Source organism: Terrapene carolina, unplaced genomic scaffold (assembly GCF_002925995.2).
Source record: "Terrapene carolina triunguis isolate 2854851 unplaced genomic scaffold, T_m_triunguis-2.0 Scaffold42, whole genome shotgun sequence".
Taxonomy (NCBI): Eukaryota; Metazoa; Chordata; order Testudines; family Emydidae; genus Terrapene; species Terrapene triunguis.
In genome coordinates, this window is record NW_020664393.1 from 41,968,930 (window position 1) to 41,983,739 (window position 14,810).

Below are 14,810 nucleotides of genomic sequence, written 5' to 3' on the forward strand. Positions count from 1 at the left end.
TAAAAATATATATATATAAAGTATGAAGTTCTTTTTTGACTGATGCCAACTGAGAGCTTTCATGCCCAGAAGAAGGGGCTGAGGTGACAGCTGCCTGGACTTGGCTGCCTACAAAAGGCTTCTATAGTGAAGAGACCACTCAATTAGGTAAAAAAATATCTTCCCCAGTTTGAAATGCTAAGTCCCTGACCACCATGAAAGACAGTTATGTTTAACTTCAGAAGTGACAGCAGGTTGAATTTGGTCTGGTGCACACTAAAAGAACATCATGCTCTTATAAAATGGAGGCCAGGAGAGCAGAAAGTAATAAATGGCGGTGTGACGTTGCACTCCATATTCTTTATGGAAATATGCTTATGTTATGGATATGACATAACTGAGATGTACTTTATGCAAGATGGGTCTTGTAAGGTATCATTGGAAAGGTTATAATTTACTGAATGTGATTATCCAATTTGCATGCATGTATCATTTCTGTATCTAAAAAGTTAGAAATATGGACTATGCAACCATTACAACTGGGTGTGTATTGGGAAGACACCCACCAGACAACAGGCCATCAAATTTGATGCGTCATCAGGAAGGAATAACAAAACCATGAAGATACCTCTCATACTGAGCTGTGACCTCGTAGTGTCACAGTTACGTCCCGGGATGCTTCCCAGGAGGGAGAGCGATTAGTGGTGTGGAAGTAGAGAAAGAACTGACAGGGATTTGAATCGCTCTCCCTCCTGGGAAGCATCCGGGGACGTAACTGTGACACTACTAGGTCAGATGGTCTTGTTAACTGATACTAAACATTATCTGGGACTTCTTGTAATTTCCACTGGAAGTGGGGGGGGGGGGGGGAGTCAAGTTTGAGAAACAAAGGATTTCCGCCTTATGTCCTACTTAAGGGTGGGGAAGGAGGCAAAAGGGACTCCTCCTCCCCATGGTCTGTCTGCCCAAGACGACTGCTAAAGCCACCTGAAGGGAAGGCAAGGGGGGAGTCCAGACTGAGACAGGGGTCCAGTCTGAAAAGAAATATAACTGGAACTCTGAACCACAGAAACTTCGCAACCTGCCTAAAATCCTAAAACAACATTTAGGGTAAGAAAAGACAGTTACCTTTTCCGTAACTGGTGTTCGAGATGTGTTGCTCATGTCTATTCCACAATAGGTGTGTGTGCTCACCACGTGCACTGGTGTCGAAAGTTTTTCCCCTAGTAGTACCCATAGGGGAGCGCCCCTAGTGACCCCTGGAGTGGCGCCTCCATGGTGCGGTATAAGGGGCACTGCACGCTCCCTCCACCCTCAGTTCCTTCTTGCCAGATAACTGACAGAGGGGAAGGAAGGCGGGATGTGGAATAGACATGAGCATCACATCTCGAAGAGCACCAGTTACAGAAAAGGTAACTGTCTTTTCTTCTTCGAGTGATTGCTCATGTGTATTCCACAATAGGTGATTCCAAGCTATATCTGTTGGAGGTGGGTAGGAGTTCACAAATTCTCAAGATGGAACACAGCCCTGCCAAACCCGGCATCCTCCCTTGTTTGGGAGACGATCAAATAATGCGAGGTGAAAGTGTGAACTGAAGACCACGTGGGAGCCCTACAAATGTCCTGGATGGGGACATGGGCCAAAAAGGCAGCCGACGAGGCCTGCACCCTAGTCGAGTGTGCCCTCACAATTGACGGCGGGGGGATTCCCGCCAGGTCATAACAGGTACGGATGCACAATGTGATCCAGTTGGAGACCTGCTGAGTGGAGATCAGCTGACATTTCATGCGCTCAGCCAAGGCGATTAACAGCTGTTTAGTCCGCTCCAGGTAAAAAGGCCAGAGCCCGTCTCACATCCAGCATGTGGAGGTGGCACTCCTCACTGGACGCATGGGGCTTGGGGCAGAGGACCGGCAGGAAAATGTCCTGACCCATGTGTTAGGCAGAAACCATCTTTGGGAGGAACGAAGGACAGGGGCGGAGCTGGACTTTATCCTTATGGAAAACCGTGTACGGGGGCTCGGCGGTCAGAGCCCTGAGTTCCGAGACCCGCCTAGCCAACGTGATCACCATCAGGAAGGCCACCTTCCATGAGAGGTGCGACCAGGAGCATGTAGCTAGTGGCTCAAAAGGGGGGCCCATGAGGTGGGCCAGCACCAGGTTCAGGTCCCACTGTGGCACTGGGGGCCTGACGTATGGGAAGAGACGATCCAATCCCTTAAGGAATCGGCCAATCATAGCATGGGAGAATACCATGTGGCCCTGCACCAGCGGGTGGAAGGCAGATATGGCCACCAAGTGCACCTTGACGGATGAAGGCGCCAGTCCCTGGGCTTTAAGGTGAAGGAGGTAGTCCAAAATGAGCTGGGTCGGGGCAGCCATGGGGGAAACGCCCCGCTAATCCGCCCATCGGGAGAACTGAGACCACTTTGCTAAGTAGGCTCGACGTGTGGAGGGTCGCCTGCTTTCCAAGAGGATGCACTGAACCCCTTCCAAGCACGTCCTCTCCTCCCGACCTAACCATTGAGCAGCCACGCCATGAGGTGGAGTGCCGCTAGGTTGGGTGGAGGAGGGGGCCCTGGTTCTGGGAGAGCAGGGGGAGTCTGCAGTTTCCCTCAGAAAAGCTCTGTGGCAGGGGAATCTGTCAGAGCCACCAGCCAATGCGGAAGCACATAAAACTGCATGGAACTCCAGCGGGTGAGGCATTCTCCTGCTGCCAGGTCTGGGTCTCTCTGTGAGCTGCAACAAGGCTCAAGTCCCCACTCTAATAGATCTGTGGCTCTCAGCATGATGAAGAATCATAGGTAACAAGTTTGAACAGAGGTGCAATTATCAAACTGGTAACATCCTTTTAGTCTTTCATCCTTTAGTCTATCCAGCTTCTCCCAACTCCCTAGATTTATACCTCCCAAAGACTAAACATATGCACATATAGCCCAAGTTCAGTGCAGTCACCTCAGTGAGTGACCGATAGAAACACAAGAGGTTTTTAAACGGACTAAGAAAATGCAATACCCTGACACAATTACTAATTTGTGTAATATACTTGTAAATTTAATCTTTACATTTTTGCATATACCTCTAAGTCAGAGAAACAAATTAAATATATCTTGATTTAAAAAAAAAACCCACACAACAACAAAAACAACTTACTTCCCAATGTTTTCAGGTAGTGCCTGTAGTGAGATGTCATTTACAGAAAGACACGTTAGATTCTGTAATTCAGGAAAGCTTTCAGGCAACCTACGGAGATATTAATTCAGATAAATCAAGCACTTGTACTAAAATAACTATTCATATTGGCATAGTCAGATCATATATATTTGGTGGGAAAGGATATGAGGTGGCTCTTCTATAAAAAACGAAACAATAGTACTAAGACAAGGAGAAAGGCACTAGAAAGAGAAAAAAGTTAAAAGTAAACCAAATGGGTTTAATTTTCTACTTGTTTGTATGTATTAAGGCAACACATATCCCATATAATAAGAACACCTCAAAAGATACATTCAATAGCTGTTGAAGCAGCATATACTGTGAGGGAAGAGTTATTGTTTGGGAAGTATGAGAAATTTGGCTTATTTTTTCATGCCGCCTGTTTCAATATTAGGTTATGGAGCAGCTGTTTTTGTATTTTTAACTATTTGTTAAAGACATCTAGAGCCTGGAACACATTGCGCAGCCATTCTAGCCATCTTATATTGCTAAATACCAGGGGGCTTGATCCCAGCTGTGTGAGAGATGGATCATGCTAAGGAAAAGGTGACCTAATGTGGAACAGGGAGAGACTTCTTGGCCTAGTGATCAGATAAGATTTGATAACATGAGCTATCTTTAGGGCATGCAGCAAGAATCATTTATTTTCACAGATTCAGAGGACTGGGGACATCGGTGCATTTTCAAATGTCAATTGATTTTTTTTGGTTTCTAATTGTTGGAAGGCTGGGATTAAACTGCAGGCTTATTTATCTGGTAGAGTTTACCTGTTTTAAAAGCTAGTCAAAATGCCTAGCCTGAGATAGGCCCTTTTTTATGTACAAGTCTAAATAAATAAAAATCTGATGGAAAAAAGTGGGTTGACAGCCACTTTTAAAACTGAAGCTTACTACATTGGCTAGTGTTATAAATACTGGAAATACAAATAGAACACAAGAAAAAAATGATCCAGAAAAAAGCATTAGATAATACTATGATGGAGTTTGAATGGTTAAGTAATACACTGGACAGAGGCATGCACGGGGATTTAAATTTGACTGTTTTTGGAGGAGCTTCTTCCCTGCCACAGCCCTGCGGTCAGAGGAATTCTGTGCCCCCGCAGATTATTTGGGGGTGGGGGAAGCAGCGTGCCCCTGCTTGCCTCGCCTTGTGCGTGCCCCTGACCCTGGGAGAACTGCAGTAGAGGATACACCACAGGAACCAAGAATGCCTATTCTGCAGGCATTGTTTCTTGCTTGAGTATTTAATTTCATGCCAGGTATATTGCTCAAGCTGAGTATTTCAAAACGTTCCAGAAAAAATGGTTCAGCCATTTCCAAAAACAAGATTAGGGAAAAAACACATTTTTGCCATGTTAAACAAGTCATTCAACCATTTTGTTGAGAAGAATCAGCACCCATGCTTAGGAGCAGGGACTTCAAACGCAGTACAGGGGTTGCCTTTATGTCAGGGACATATTTTTTGTTCTCTTGAAAACACACCCAAATTTGCAAAATCTCAGTTCTCTACTGAATGTGTGTGAATTGTTAAGTTTGGCAATTAAATCCTGATTTAGTTGGGGTTGGTCCTGCTTTGAGCAGGGGGTTGGACTAGATGACCTCTTGCGGTCTCTTCCAACCCTGATATTTTATGATCCTCCAAAGATTCCATATGTACTGAGCATACTCAGCCCCTGGCTGTGGGGGCTGAGCAGGACTTTCCCTGTAATTGCTGTTCCAGCCTGCTACGCTGTTATGGCATCAGACCAGAAATGCAAGGAAACTTTTTCCTGTTCTCTCAATGCTCCTGCTTGCTGGATCTCAAGCTGTACTATGGAAGAAGCCACTTGACTTGAATGCAGAGCGGACAAGAATCTGACCTGAGAGGGGATGAAGGAGTAGACCAGGACTGGCTAGACGGAAGGAGACAGGGCAGAAAGATGTGTGACCACTAGAGCACACTCTCCACCAAAATCCAGATTGAAACCCAAGATTCCCAAGTCTATGCAATGGATCTAAAGTGTTGCAACCTTGCTAATGACCCAAGTGAGTGTTAACATGGTTCCATGTGATTGAATCTCTGCTTGTTTGTTTTTTACACCTAGAAAGCTACAAATAGTCAAGCATTCAAAAGTTAGAAGATTGCCTGTGCAACCTTAACTCGACCCCTTTTGTGTACACATTAGGATACAGTCTTTAATTACATAATCACATACCATATTTTCCACATTCCCTTCCTCATTCAGTGCACGGGATGAACTGTGCTCTAGGGATTAATCAGGACTGTATAGTGAAAGAGGCTGTTGTCTGTAGGACCTCTCTCTCTCATTTGTTGCAGAAGTTGGAAGGGGAGTAGTTAATGAGGCAGGGAATTGCAAGAAGACAGAGGGTGGTCTTGTGGTTAAGGCAATTGAACACTGCCCAGGAGAACTGGATTCTATCCCTGCCTCTGCCAGAGTTCCTATGTGATGCTCCGCAAGGAATTCAGTGGCCAAACGTGAACATTTTGGTTGTGTGTGTTCTTCAGCTTCTGCATACCCAATCTGATACCTTGGAATCTAATATGCAGAAGTGCTGAGCACTCATAGCTGTAACTGACATCAATAAGAGCTGTGCTGGAATGCATGAAATGCTATAAAATGCTAAATCTCAAAACCAGTTCCAAGGCATCTCAATTTGGGCATCCAAGATAAGGAGACAATTTTTACTTTAGTCCCTCCGTGTCCCATTTGCCTTCTGTAATCTAGGGATAATACCACCACCTCACCAGGATTTTGTGAAGGTAAATTAATAACTAACTATCTAAAGCACTCAGATTCTATAGTGATGATCACCATACTAAAGCCCACAAGGAAGTTAATAATTTTGTCTTCAGAGCAGGACTTCAACATTGTCCAGTAAATAAGACTTGGGGCCATATGTTGAACAATGAGAACAAAATATTGAACAGCTGCTCATTCCGTGAGCACCATCCATCCGGTGCACTGAAAGAGGTAGGGGTCCTGTGGAAAAGTAATGTGTGATATAACTGAAGGTTGTCATACTGCGCATGCACAAGGAGACAGAATTAAAATTGTACCAAGCAATCTTAATTGTGACAGTTTCCAGCTTTTGAACCCTGGATTTTGAAACCTTACAGTTCTTTTCATGTAGTTGTTTTGAATGCAATATAATGTATATTAGACAAAGACCAGTACATATTTATTTTCAGTAAATCATTTTAAGTGACTCCCCACCCCCAATACAATACAACTGTTTTCCTTCATCAAGAAGTGTGCTGTATATTACTCATTTTAAACCCCAGCAATTAAAAGCTTATTGCTATTTTCTAACACCTTGGGACTTTCTCTACAGTTTAGGAAATAGGGAAGGATTCAGCCTATGAATAATCCAACCCTTTTAAACATTGTTACATCAAATATAGAAGAATCAGAAAATTAATTATTTGATAGAATGAGCAGCACAGGGCCTAACGGCACAAGTGTAACAAGCCATAACACAGTTGTGGCATCCACGTTTTAACAACGCTTTTACTGCTAGCGTGGACATGACAACAATTACTTAGTTAGAGAATGCTATGGCCTAGGCTATGTTATAGTCCCATCATGTTAGACAACACTAGCCTAAATATTCTAGGCTAGGAAGAGGGACGGCTACTGACAGAAGGCCCTATGTCTATGCAATGTTGGATTGGTGACCTTTCTACATGACAAACATGCTACTCTGTTCCATCAGGGAAAGATCACTTATGGGGATTCCCTCCCTGTTTCTAAACCTCTAGAATCAGTCACAATACATTAGAGGCTTTCCTTTTACCCCCTTCTTGCTAGATGTAACCAGCTAGGGCAAAGGATGATTTAGTTGGTGTTGGTCCTGCTTTGAGCAGGGGATTGGACTAGATGACCTCCTGAGGTCTCTTCCAAGCCTAATCTTCTATGATTCTAAAGGAAGATATAGCAGCTGCTGCAGCACCTGGTAGAAACTCAGCACTTGAAGGCTGAGCTGAGCCCCACTTCTCCTAGCTGCTCCTACACAGAGTCCCTATCATTCATTTGCCCCCTATTTGATTTCTCTATCAACCACCTTGATTTCCCAAGAGCCTGTTCTTCTCCTTTGCTATGTGGAGTGGTGGGGGTGGGGGAAATAACACTAATTCATTAGGCTGAATCAGAGTCACAGCAATCAAGTGAATCCTGCCAAACTGAGCCAATCAAGCAACATCTAAAGGACACTTTATTAAAATGATCATTTACAATTTGGTGCTGTACAGAACATGAGAGGAAGACCTACCATCAACTATTACTCTTTCCTAGGCCAAGACAGGAGGGAGCAGCTTGAGATGACTGTTGCCACTATGAACTGCTTTCACTGCAGCCATGCAATTGCACAGAGAGGGGGAACATGGATATTAGAGAAGCAGCAGCCACCACCAGATGGAATACAGTTTGGCCACATGGCACTGTATAAGTATGTTGGATTAGCCCTAATTCAGTGGATAGGGACATGGCACGGGTGCAAGCCTCAGGCGTATGCAAGGAGAGCCATTATTTGCACCTGTTGAGTTCACCCCAATTTTAAGCAGTTAAACTATGCCAATGAAGCTACATTGGTTTGCTGGTCACGGACTGCTAAATCCCAGGTATAGACAAAGGCTAGAGATGGAAGAAACAGATGACAGTGGAAAATACAGCACCATAGCTTTGCTGGTTTATACTGCTGGCCCTTCTTGAAAAATTCCTGGGCTTTTTATCATTTGGATTTGCGTTCTTAAGTACTAACTAAATTCACATTTGTTCTGAGTAGCCTGTAATCGTCAACCCCCTGGGAAGGAAGGGTGCACTTGTTCCTGTAACTCTGATCTCTGGCTACCACCCTGTGGAAAAAAATAGACCCTGCTAAAAAAATCAGACACACTAGATTTGCTTTAAGAACTGAGCAAGTTAAATAAGGTTGTAGTGCTGGCCTGGAAAGCACTTAGCATAAGGGGGAGTGTTACCTGGTCAGTGGGTTCCCACTGAAGTCTGCTACTTGTAGTGCTTTGCAAAAGGAGATGCTTTCTGGAATTTCAGGAATTTCTGCAGAAACAAACAAATGCATTGTTAACGATTAGAAGACCTTTTATTTCGAAATGGTCACAGCATTACATACTGTATCTGGTCATTTCAAATCAAGGAAATTACCTTGGTGTGTGTGGTGACCTTTTTTAAATGTAAGACTATTTTTTAAAAAAAGTTACCGATATTTCCAAATACAATTCAAGGTGTTAGTTAACATTTAGAGAGCCCAAAATTAATTGGGACCGAGACATTTTAGAGACTGTTTATCTCACATGACCCGCTCAAAGCACCTGGAATGCTCATTTGTCCTAATGAGGGTTGTCTGTCAGTTGACAGAAGATTCTCTGGAATCCAATCCCTCTGTTTAGCAAAAGCCAAATTCAGCCACTTTAAGGACATACTTCTAAATTAATCCATCTAATCCAGCCCTTTGGCAATTTGGGTCAATATAAAGACAGGCACTTTTTTAGAGGGTGTGTTGGCAGGGTGTGAGGATGGAATAGAAGAGAGTAAATATCTCTGCCCAAATGTACACTCATGGGCACAGTACCATCCCCTCCTACTACACTAAAATCTCACACCTTATAGCAGTGGTTTTCAAACTGTGGGTCGCGACCCAGAACTGGGTCACGGAATGGAAGGGACTGGGTCACTTCAGCTCTGGTCAGCACTCTAGTCCCTACCTGTTCCGACACTGCACTGTGGCCTGGAAATGGCCAGCAGCAGATCTGGCTCCTAGGCGGGGGGGTGGTCATGGGGCTTCGCGTGCTGCTCCCGCCCCGAGCACTGGCTCCGCACTCCCACTGGCCGGGAACCAGCCAATGGGAGCTGGGGGGGGGGGGGAGTTTGCCTGCAGGCAAGAGCCGCGCAGAGCCGCTTGCACGCCACCACCTAGGAGCCAGACTTGCTGCTAGCTGCTTCCGGGGCACAGTGTGGTCCGCGGTGCCAGGACAGGCAGGAAGCCTGCCTCTGCACCCTGGCTGCACCGCTGACCAGGAGCCGCTGAAGGTAAGCCCGCGCCCCAATCCCCTGCCTCAGCCCTAAGCCTCCCCAAACCCAGAGCCCCCTCCTGCACCCCAAACCCCTCATCCCCGGCCCCAGCCCAGAGCCTGCACCCCCAGCCCAGAGCCCTGACCCCCTCCCACACCCCAACCCTCTGCCCAGAGCCCCCTCCCACATCCTGAACCCCTCATTCCCAGCCCCACCCCGCAGCCCTCATCCCAATCCTCTGCCCCAGCCCTGATCCCCTCCCACACCCCAAACACCTCATCCCCAGCTCTGTTGCGTCGCGGGCATCAACAATTTTCTTCAACTGGGTCGCCAGAAAAAAAGTTTGAAAACCACTGCCTTCTAGTACTACTCTCTTGAATCTAGGTCTCAAAATAAATGCAAAATACTGTTACTCAGGCTTGGTCTACATTAGGAATTTATGTCAGCATAACTACATCACTCAGGGGTGCGGAAAATCCACATCCCTGAGCGACATAGTTATACTGACCTAACCCCAGTGTAGACAGCTACTGCCACTTGAGGAGGTGGAGTATCTACATTGACGGGAGAAGCTCTCCTTTCGGCATAGGTAGCACCTTCACTAAGCAGATGTGAAAATGGTGGTAAGAGTAGAGCCGTCCGAGGTCTGGTTTGATATAAATGAAGATAATCAGATATTTGTACATAAACATGAAGTTTCAAATATTGTACAGTACATGAGTAGAGCTTTAAAAAGTTGCCTGCCAGGTTTCATGCTTCAATGCTATTTTCATGAGCAACCTGTGTTAAGGACCCTTAAGTTCTTGCATCAAATTCCAACAAGAATAATGCCCACACTAGTAGGATGTATTTGCTTTAAAAGTTTCAGATTTGTGATCCCATCATTTACTTTGAAAGGAATAAAATTTATACTAATACTTGGATAGAGATATGCATAGAGGAAAACAGCATGTTTAAATATTAACACCAATTAAACCTTTGTACATACGTCGCTTCCTTTCAAGCATCCTCTTTTGAAGAAGAGCCCCCCTTTCATCTATAACTTGTTTAGATAGACTAGACAGTAGAAAGCACTCTCAGAATGTTTATCTTTAGAGTAACCCTAATTCTTTGTTACTTCTATTACACTTATCTTAAAATGTAGATGCCACTGCTTCATCCTTGGAACACTTAGTTCAGCCACTTTAACAAAAGGCAAAACACTCATACTGGGGACAGTGAAGTGGGAAGCTCTGGATAGAGGAGTTTGCCAGCAACAATAATGTAATTAGTTTGATCTAATGTTTTAAATCTACCAGATTTTGATTTATTTTGTGTTTTGGTCTCGTATTGGTCAAACCAATGAGGATGACGACAACAAAAAGGTAGTTATCTACTTTCTCAATTCTTCCAGAACCTGCATAGGAACATTACGCATTTAAAACAAGCATAAAGCATACTAGAACTATATATCTAAATTCTCTCCAGTCAGAAGAAACCAAGGTAAATCTCAAAAAAGTAATAGCCATTTCCCAGTTATAGATTTTCTTTTCAGTTCCCTTCCATCCTCCTCACATTTTTCCCAGACCATATCCCCTGTTTAAGTTTGTTACATATATTCCTCCAATTCTAACCACACAGGAAATGTAGTCAGGCAGTGATCCGATACAATTACTCACACAAATAGTCCCCTGGACTTTACTGGCCAGCAGGACTATATAGCCTATTGTGTGTGTGTGGGGGGGAGGGGGGTGTATATTTCGTTTAAAAAATGAATTTGGAAAGTGTGTTCTAATCTGATCCATTAACTTTAGAGTTTCAACTCTAGAAACCTGATTTAGGTATAGCAGGACTTCCTCCCTCCCCCTCAAATAAGCTTTCCCACAACTATATTGTGAAGCCTGTGGGAAAACATTTATTCTGAATGACCTCCAAGTGCAGAACTGAAGTAAGAGCAAGCAAGACCATCTGCAGAAGCAGTGCTCAACTAAGTTTAGATGATGCTCAGTGGAGGAGATTACGTAGGAGTGTTTCCCTGGTAACCTCCTTTGCTTCCTCACACAACTGTATTAAAAGCACACCAACTTACACCTTACACCAAGCACACCTACAAGACAAGATCATCCTACTGATTTTTTTTTATATATATATATATATATATATATATATATATATATATATAAAAGGATCAAAAAGTGTTCATCTGCATTTCTTTCATTTTTTCACTGACAGCAGTTTGAGGCAATTGAGCACTAAAAGATTACTGAGATCACAGGAATCTGAGCACTAATCTCATGATTCTTTGAGTTCCAGGAAATATCCCACAATCTGCTGTGAAAGTTACCTAGAAAGTGTAGCACCTAGAAGTAGCACTTGGTGTCCTGAGATGCCTACTCACAGTGCAACATGCTTTGATCAACACAGCACTGCACAGTGTGGACACAGCTTCAAAGGCAAAGTAGCTTAAAGCAGCGTGTGCAGGAGTGTGGACACCGCTCGTGTAGCTGCATCTATTTACTTACCTTGATATAAGCTATACTAGTATTTCTGTTAATGCCTGAGCCCTGGTGGAGTGCGACTTGACATTCGAAGAAAGACTCACAAGCTAATTGACAATAAATGGAAAGACACTGTGTGATCTTAGAGACACCCTGTGGTTCACAGATTCCAAGGCCAGATGGCACCGTTGTGATCAACTACTCTGACCTCCTGTACAACTCAGGCCATAGAACTTCACCAAAATAAGTCCTAGAGCATATCTTTTACAAAAGCATAGCTTGGCCCTTTGACAGGCCAGATATAGCCACAGAAGTGGGGCGATAATCTAAAATGCTCAGTCCTGTCAAGATAATAAAGCAAGGCTCTTGAAACTTCCAAAGTAAGCAGCTTCTCTCCTGGCATCGCATGTGATTTTGGAAAGACAAGTAGTTAGTTAATAGACTGATTTAGGTGAAATTTCAAGACCACTTTAGGGTGGAACTGAAGGTGTTACCTTCGTACCTCCTTGCCCCTGAAGAGATCCAGTCATAAGGGCTCGTAGCTTGCTGACCCTCCAAGCTGGAGGCAATAGCAACTAGAAAAACTGTCTTGAGGGTAAGATGATGAATCGAACAATTCAAGGGCAGCTTGAAATAGGCTCTATGAGCTTTAGGAGGACAATGTTGAGATGCCACACCGGAGTAGTATTTCTAGCAGGCAGGTACGTAGGCAGGAGGCCCTTGAGAATTCTGATATCAGATGAGAAAAGAGAATGACTGTATCAGAGACCAACACCGATACTGCTGCAAGGTGGACATCAACAAATCAAATGCCAGTCCAGCGTATTTCAAGTGCAGTATTGGTGAAATATTAGGTCCATGATAGATTCTGCAGCAACCATGCAAGGCTGGTTACCATATGTCCGTTTAAGAAGTCTTCCAGGTCACAGCTGGCTCCTAGAAGGTACAGAGCAAATGGGATTACTCTGCAATAATGGCACCATGTCCACATCCTGATCCTTTCCTGATAGAGAGGGGATGACCAAAAGCCTCCTTCCTTGTTTACACAGTGCATCAGGGAAGTGCTGTGTCACAATTACAGGGCAAACGGCACCTTCCAATCATTTTAGTCTCCCCCTTAAGTGCACCCCTCCCACTCAAGAGGCAGGCCTAACTTTCTGCATCTTACTCTGGGCAGTACCATGGTCCAATCACTCAGACTGGAGGGATGTATACACTGCAATCGAAGGTGTGATTGCAGCTCATGTAGACCCAGCCACACTAGCTTTAAGCTAGCTAACATGGCTAAAAATGGCAGCACAGACCCTAGTGCGAGCTAGCCTCACAAGTACATACTCAGGGTTTTGGGTGAGCGCTTCAAGCCCACGCCGCTGCATCTTCACTGCTGTTTTTAGCTGCACTAACTAGATTTTAAATAAAAAAAAAAAAACAAGTGTCACACCTTTGTTTGCAGTAGTGACATACACTGGATCTCTGGCCTGCAGTACCCATTTTCCAAAAGTGGGAATGCTACAGGCCCAACTGCATTTGGTACCTGTGAGCCCTTTCCCTCTGGGGACCTGTGAACAGCAAACTGATTAAACATTCCAGTGACTCAAAAAACACATCTCTACAAAACAAAAACAATGCATTATATTCTTTCCCCCAAAGATGCGGAGCACACAGGGCAAAGGGTATAAACAGTAAGTGTCCTATGCGTTTGGATCTTACCGTCACCTTAATTTTTCCTTGCTAGCATTTCTAAGTTCCCTGCGGTTAGCATTATCCCCAGGCATTCTGAGAAAAACAGATCATCCTGCTTGCAGCAGGCACTGTCTGTGTGTTCCCTCTGCATCATGTCAACTTTAACTAACACTCCCTGGGCAACCTTCCTTGGCTCCCCCAAACCCACTCCTCCTTTTCCCTAGGCCCAGGGTCCTAATCAATTTACCTTATAGCTACATCACAGCTTATGTCAGCATAACTTATGTCGCTCAGAGGTGAGTAACGAAAGTTACTCCAACATAAGCACTGGTAGGGACAGCGCTATGTCGGTGAGAGAGCTTCTCCCGACGATACAGCTTCTGCTGCTCACAGGGGCTGGAGTAGTTAAGTTGGCGGAAGAGCTTTCTCCCATCGGCTTAGAGTAGGGTGACCAAATGTCCTGATTTTATAGGGACAGTCCCGATTTTTGGGTCGTTTTCTTATATAGGCTCCTATTATCCCTCACCCCCATCTGGATTTTTCACACTTGCTGTCTGGTCACCCTAGCTTAGGGCGGCTACACAGAGAGTTTGCATCGGTGTCGCTGTAATCTCCCTAGGGCAGCCGTGCCCTTAGTGTTCCCTTTGATCTCTCTCTCTCTCTCTCTCTCTCAGCCTTGGCAAACCAGTTATGTCAACAAGTTGGGGCCAAGGAGTCACCTCTTCACAGTTTTAAACCTGGCTATTATGCTTGATTGTTGGGATGCTCCTTATATAGGCCCGTTTTACCTTTCCTGCTTGGTTGCAGTAACAACCCCTTTTGATCTCAGTCTATAGCAAGTAACCCATCATGAAGAAACAGAGGCTTGCACCAGATTTATTTAATAAATAAAAAAAATACAGATATTTCCCAGTTCATTACATCTTGTTTGACAAGATCTGCACAGTGGATTTCTGCAAAACAGGCAGGACCACTACACAAGCCAACCAGATGGCACTGAGCTCCAGGCCTTCCATATGCAGTTTCAAGTTGTCCTGAGATCAAGTTATTTGCATCTGCAGATGGTTTAGGATGGGTACCCCATCCTGTCCTTGAGGAGTCTGTCACTAGTGTTGTCAGGAAGGGGGCACAAGAGAACCCCCTTTTCATGTCCTCTGCATCCAACCACCAAGCGAGTACTCATTGAATTTGGGACAGGAGCATGACTCTCATTCATGTGATGTTTGGACAGGGTGTACACAGACCTCAGCTGCAAGGGCTGCAAATGAAATCAGATAAGCCAACATGTGGCCTAGAAGCTCCAGACATGTATGTACAGCCAACAGATTTGACTGAAGGTGGTCTGTCATCGACTGGAGAAAATGGAACTTGACCTCTGGGAGGACTACGATGGCACGATTTCTTATAGTTCACCCAGAGTACTAGTTGGGAG

At 44.6% G+C, this 14,810-nt stretch overlaps 1 protein-coding gene across 1 annotated transcript in view; it reads right to left on the bottom strand.

Moving 5' to 3' along the window:
* LRRC1 (leucine rich repeat containing 1) overlaps positions 1 to 14,810 on the bottom strand; it is a 112,607-nt gene that overhangs the window by 47,754 nt on the left and 50,043 nt on the right. Inside the window, exons 3-4 of the mRNA XM_024220823.1 lie at positions 8,168 to 8,246; positions 3,134 to 3,223 (exon numbers count right to left, since the gene is read on the bottom strand). Coding sequence (XP_024076591.1) covers positions 3,134 to 3,223; positions 8,168 to 8,246 — 169 coding nt within the window. The remainder of the gene's footprint in view (positions 1 to 3,133; positions 3,224 to 8,167; positions 8,247 to 14,810) is intronic.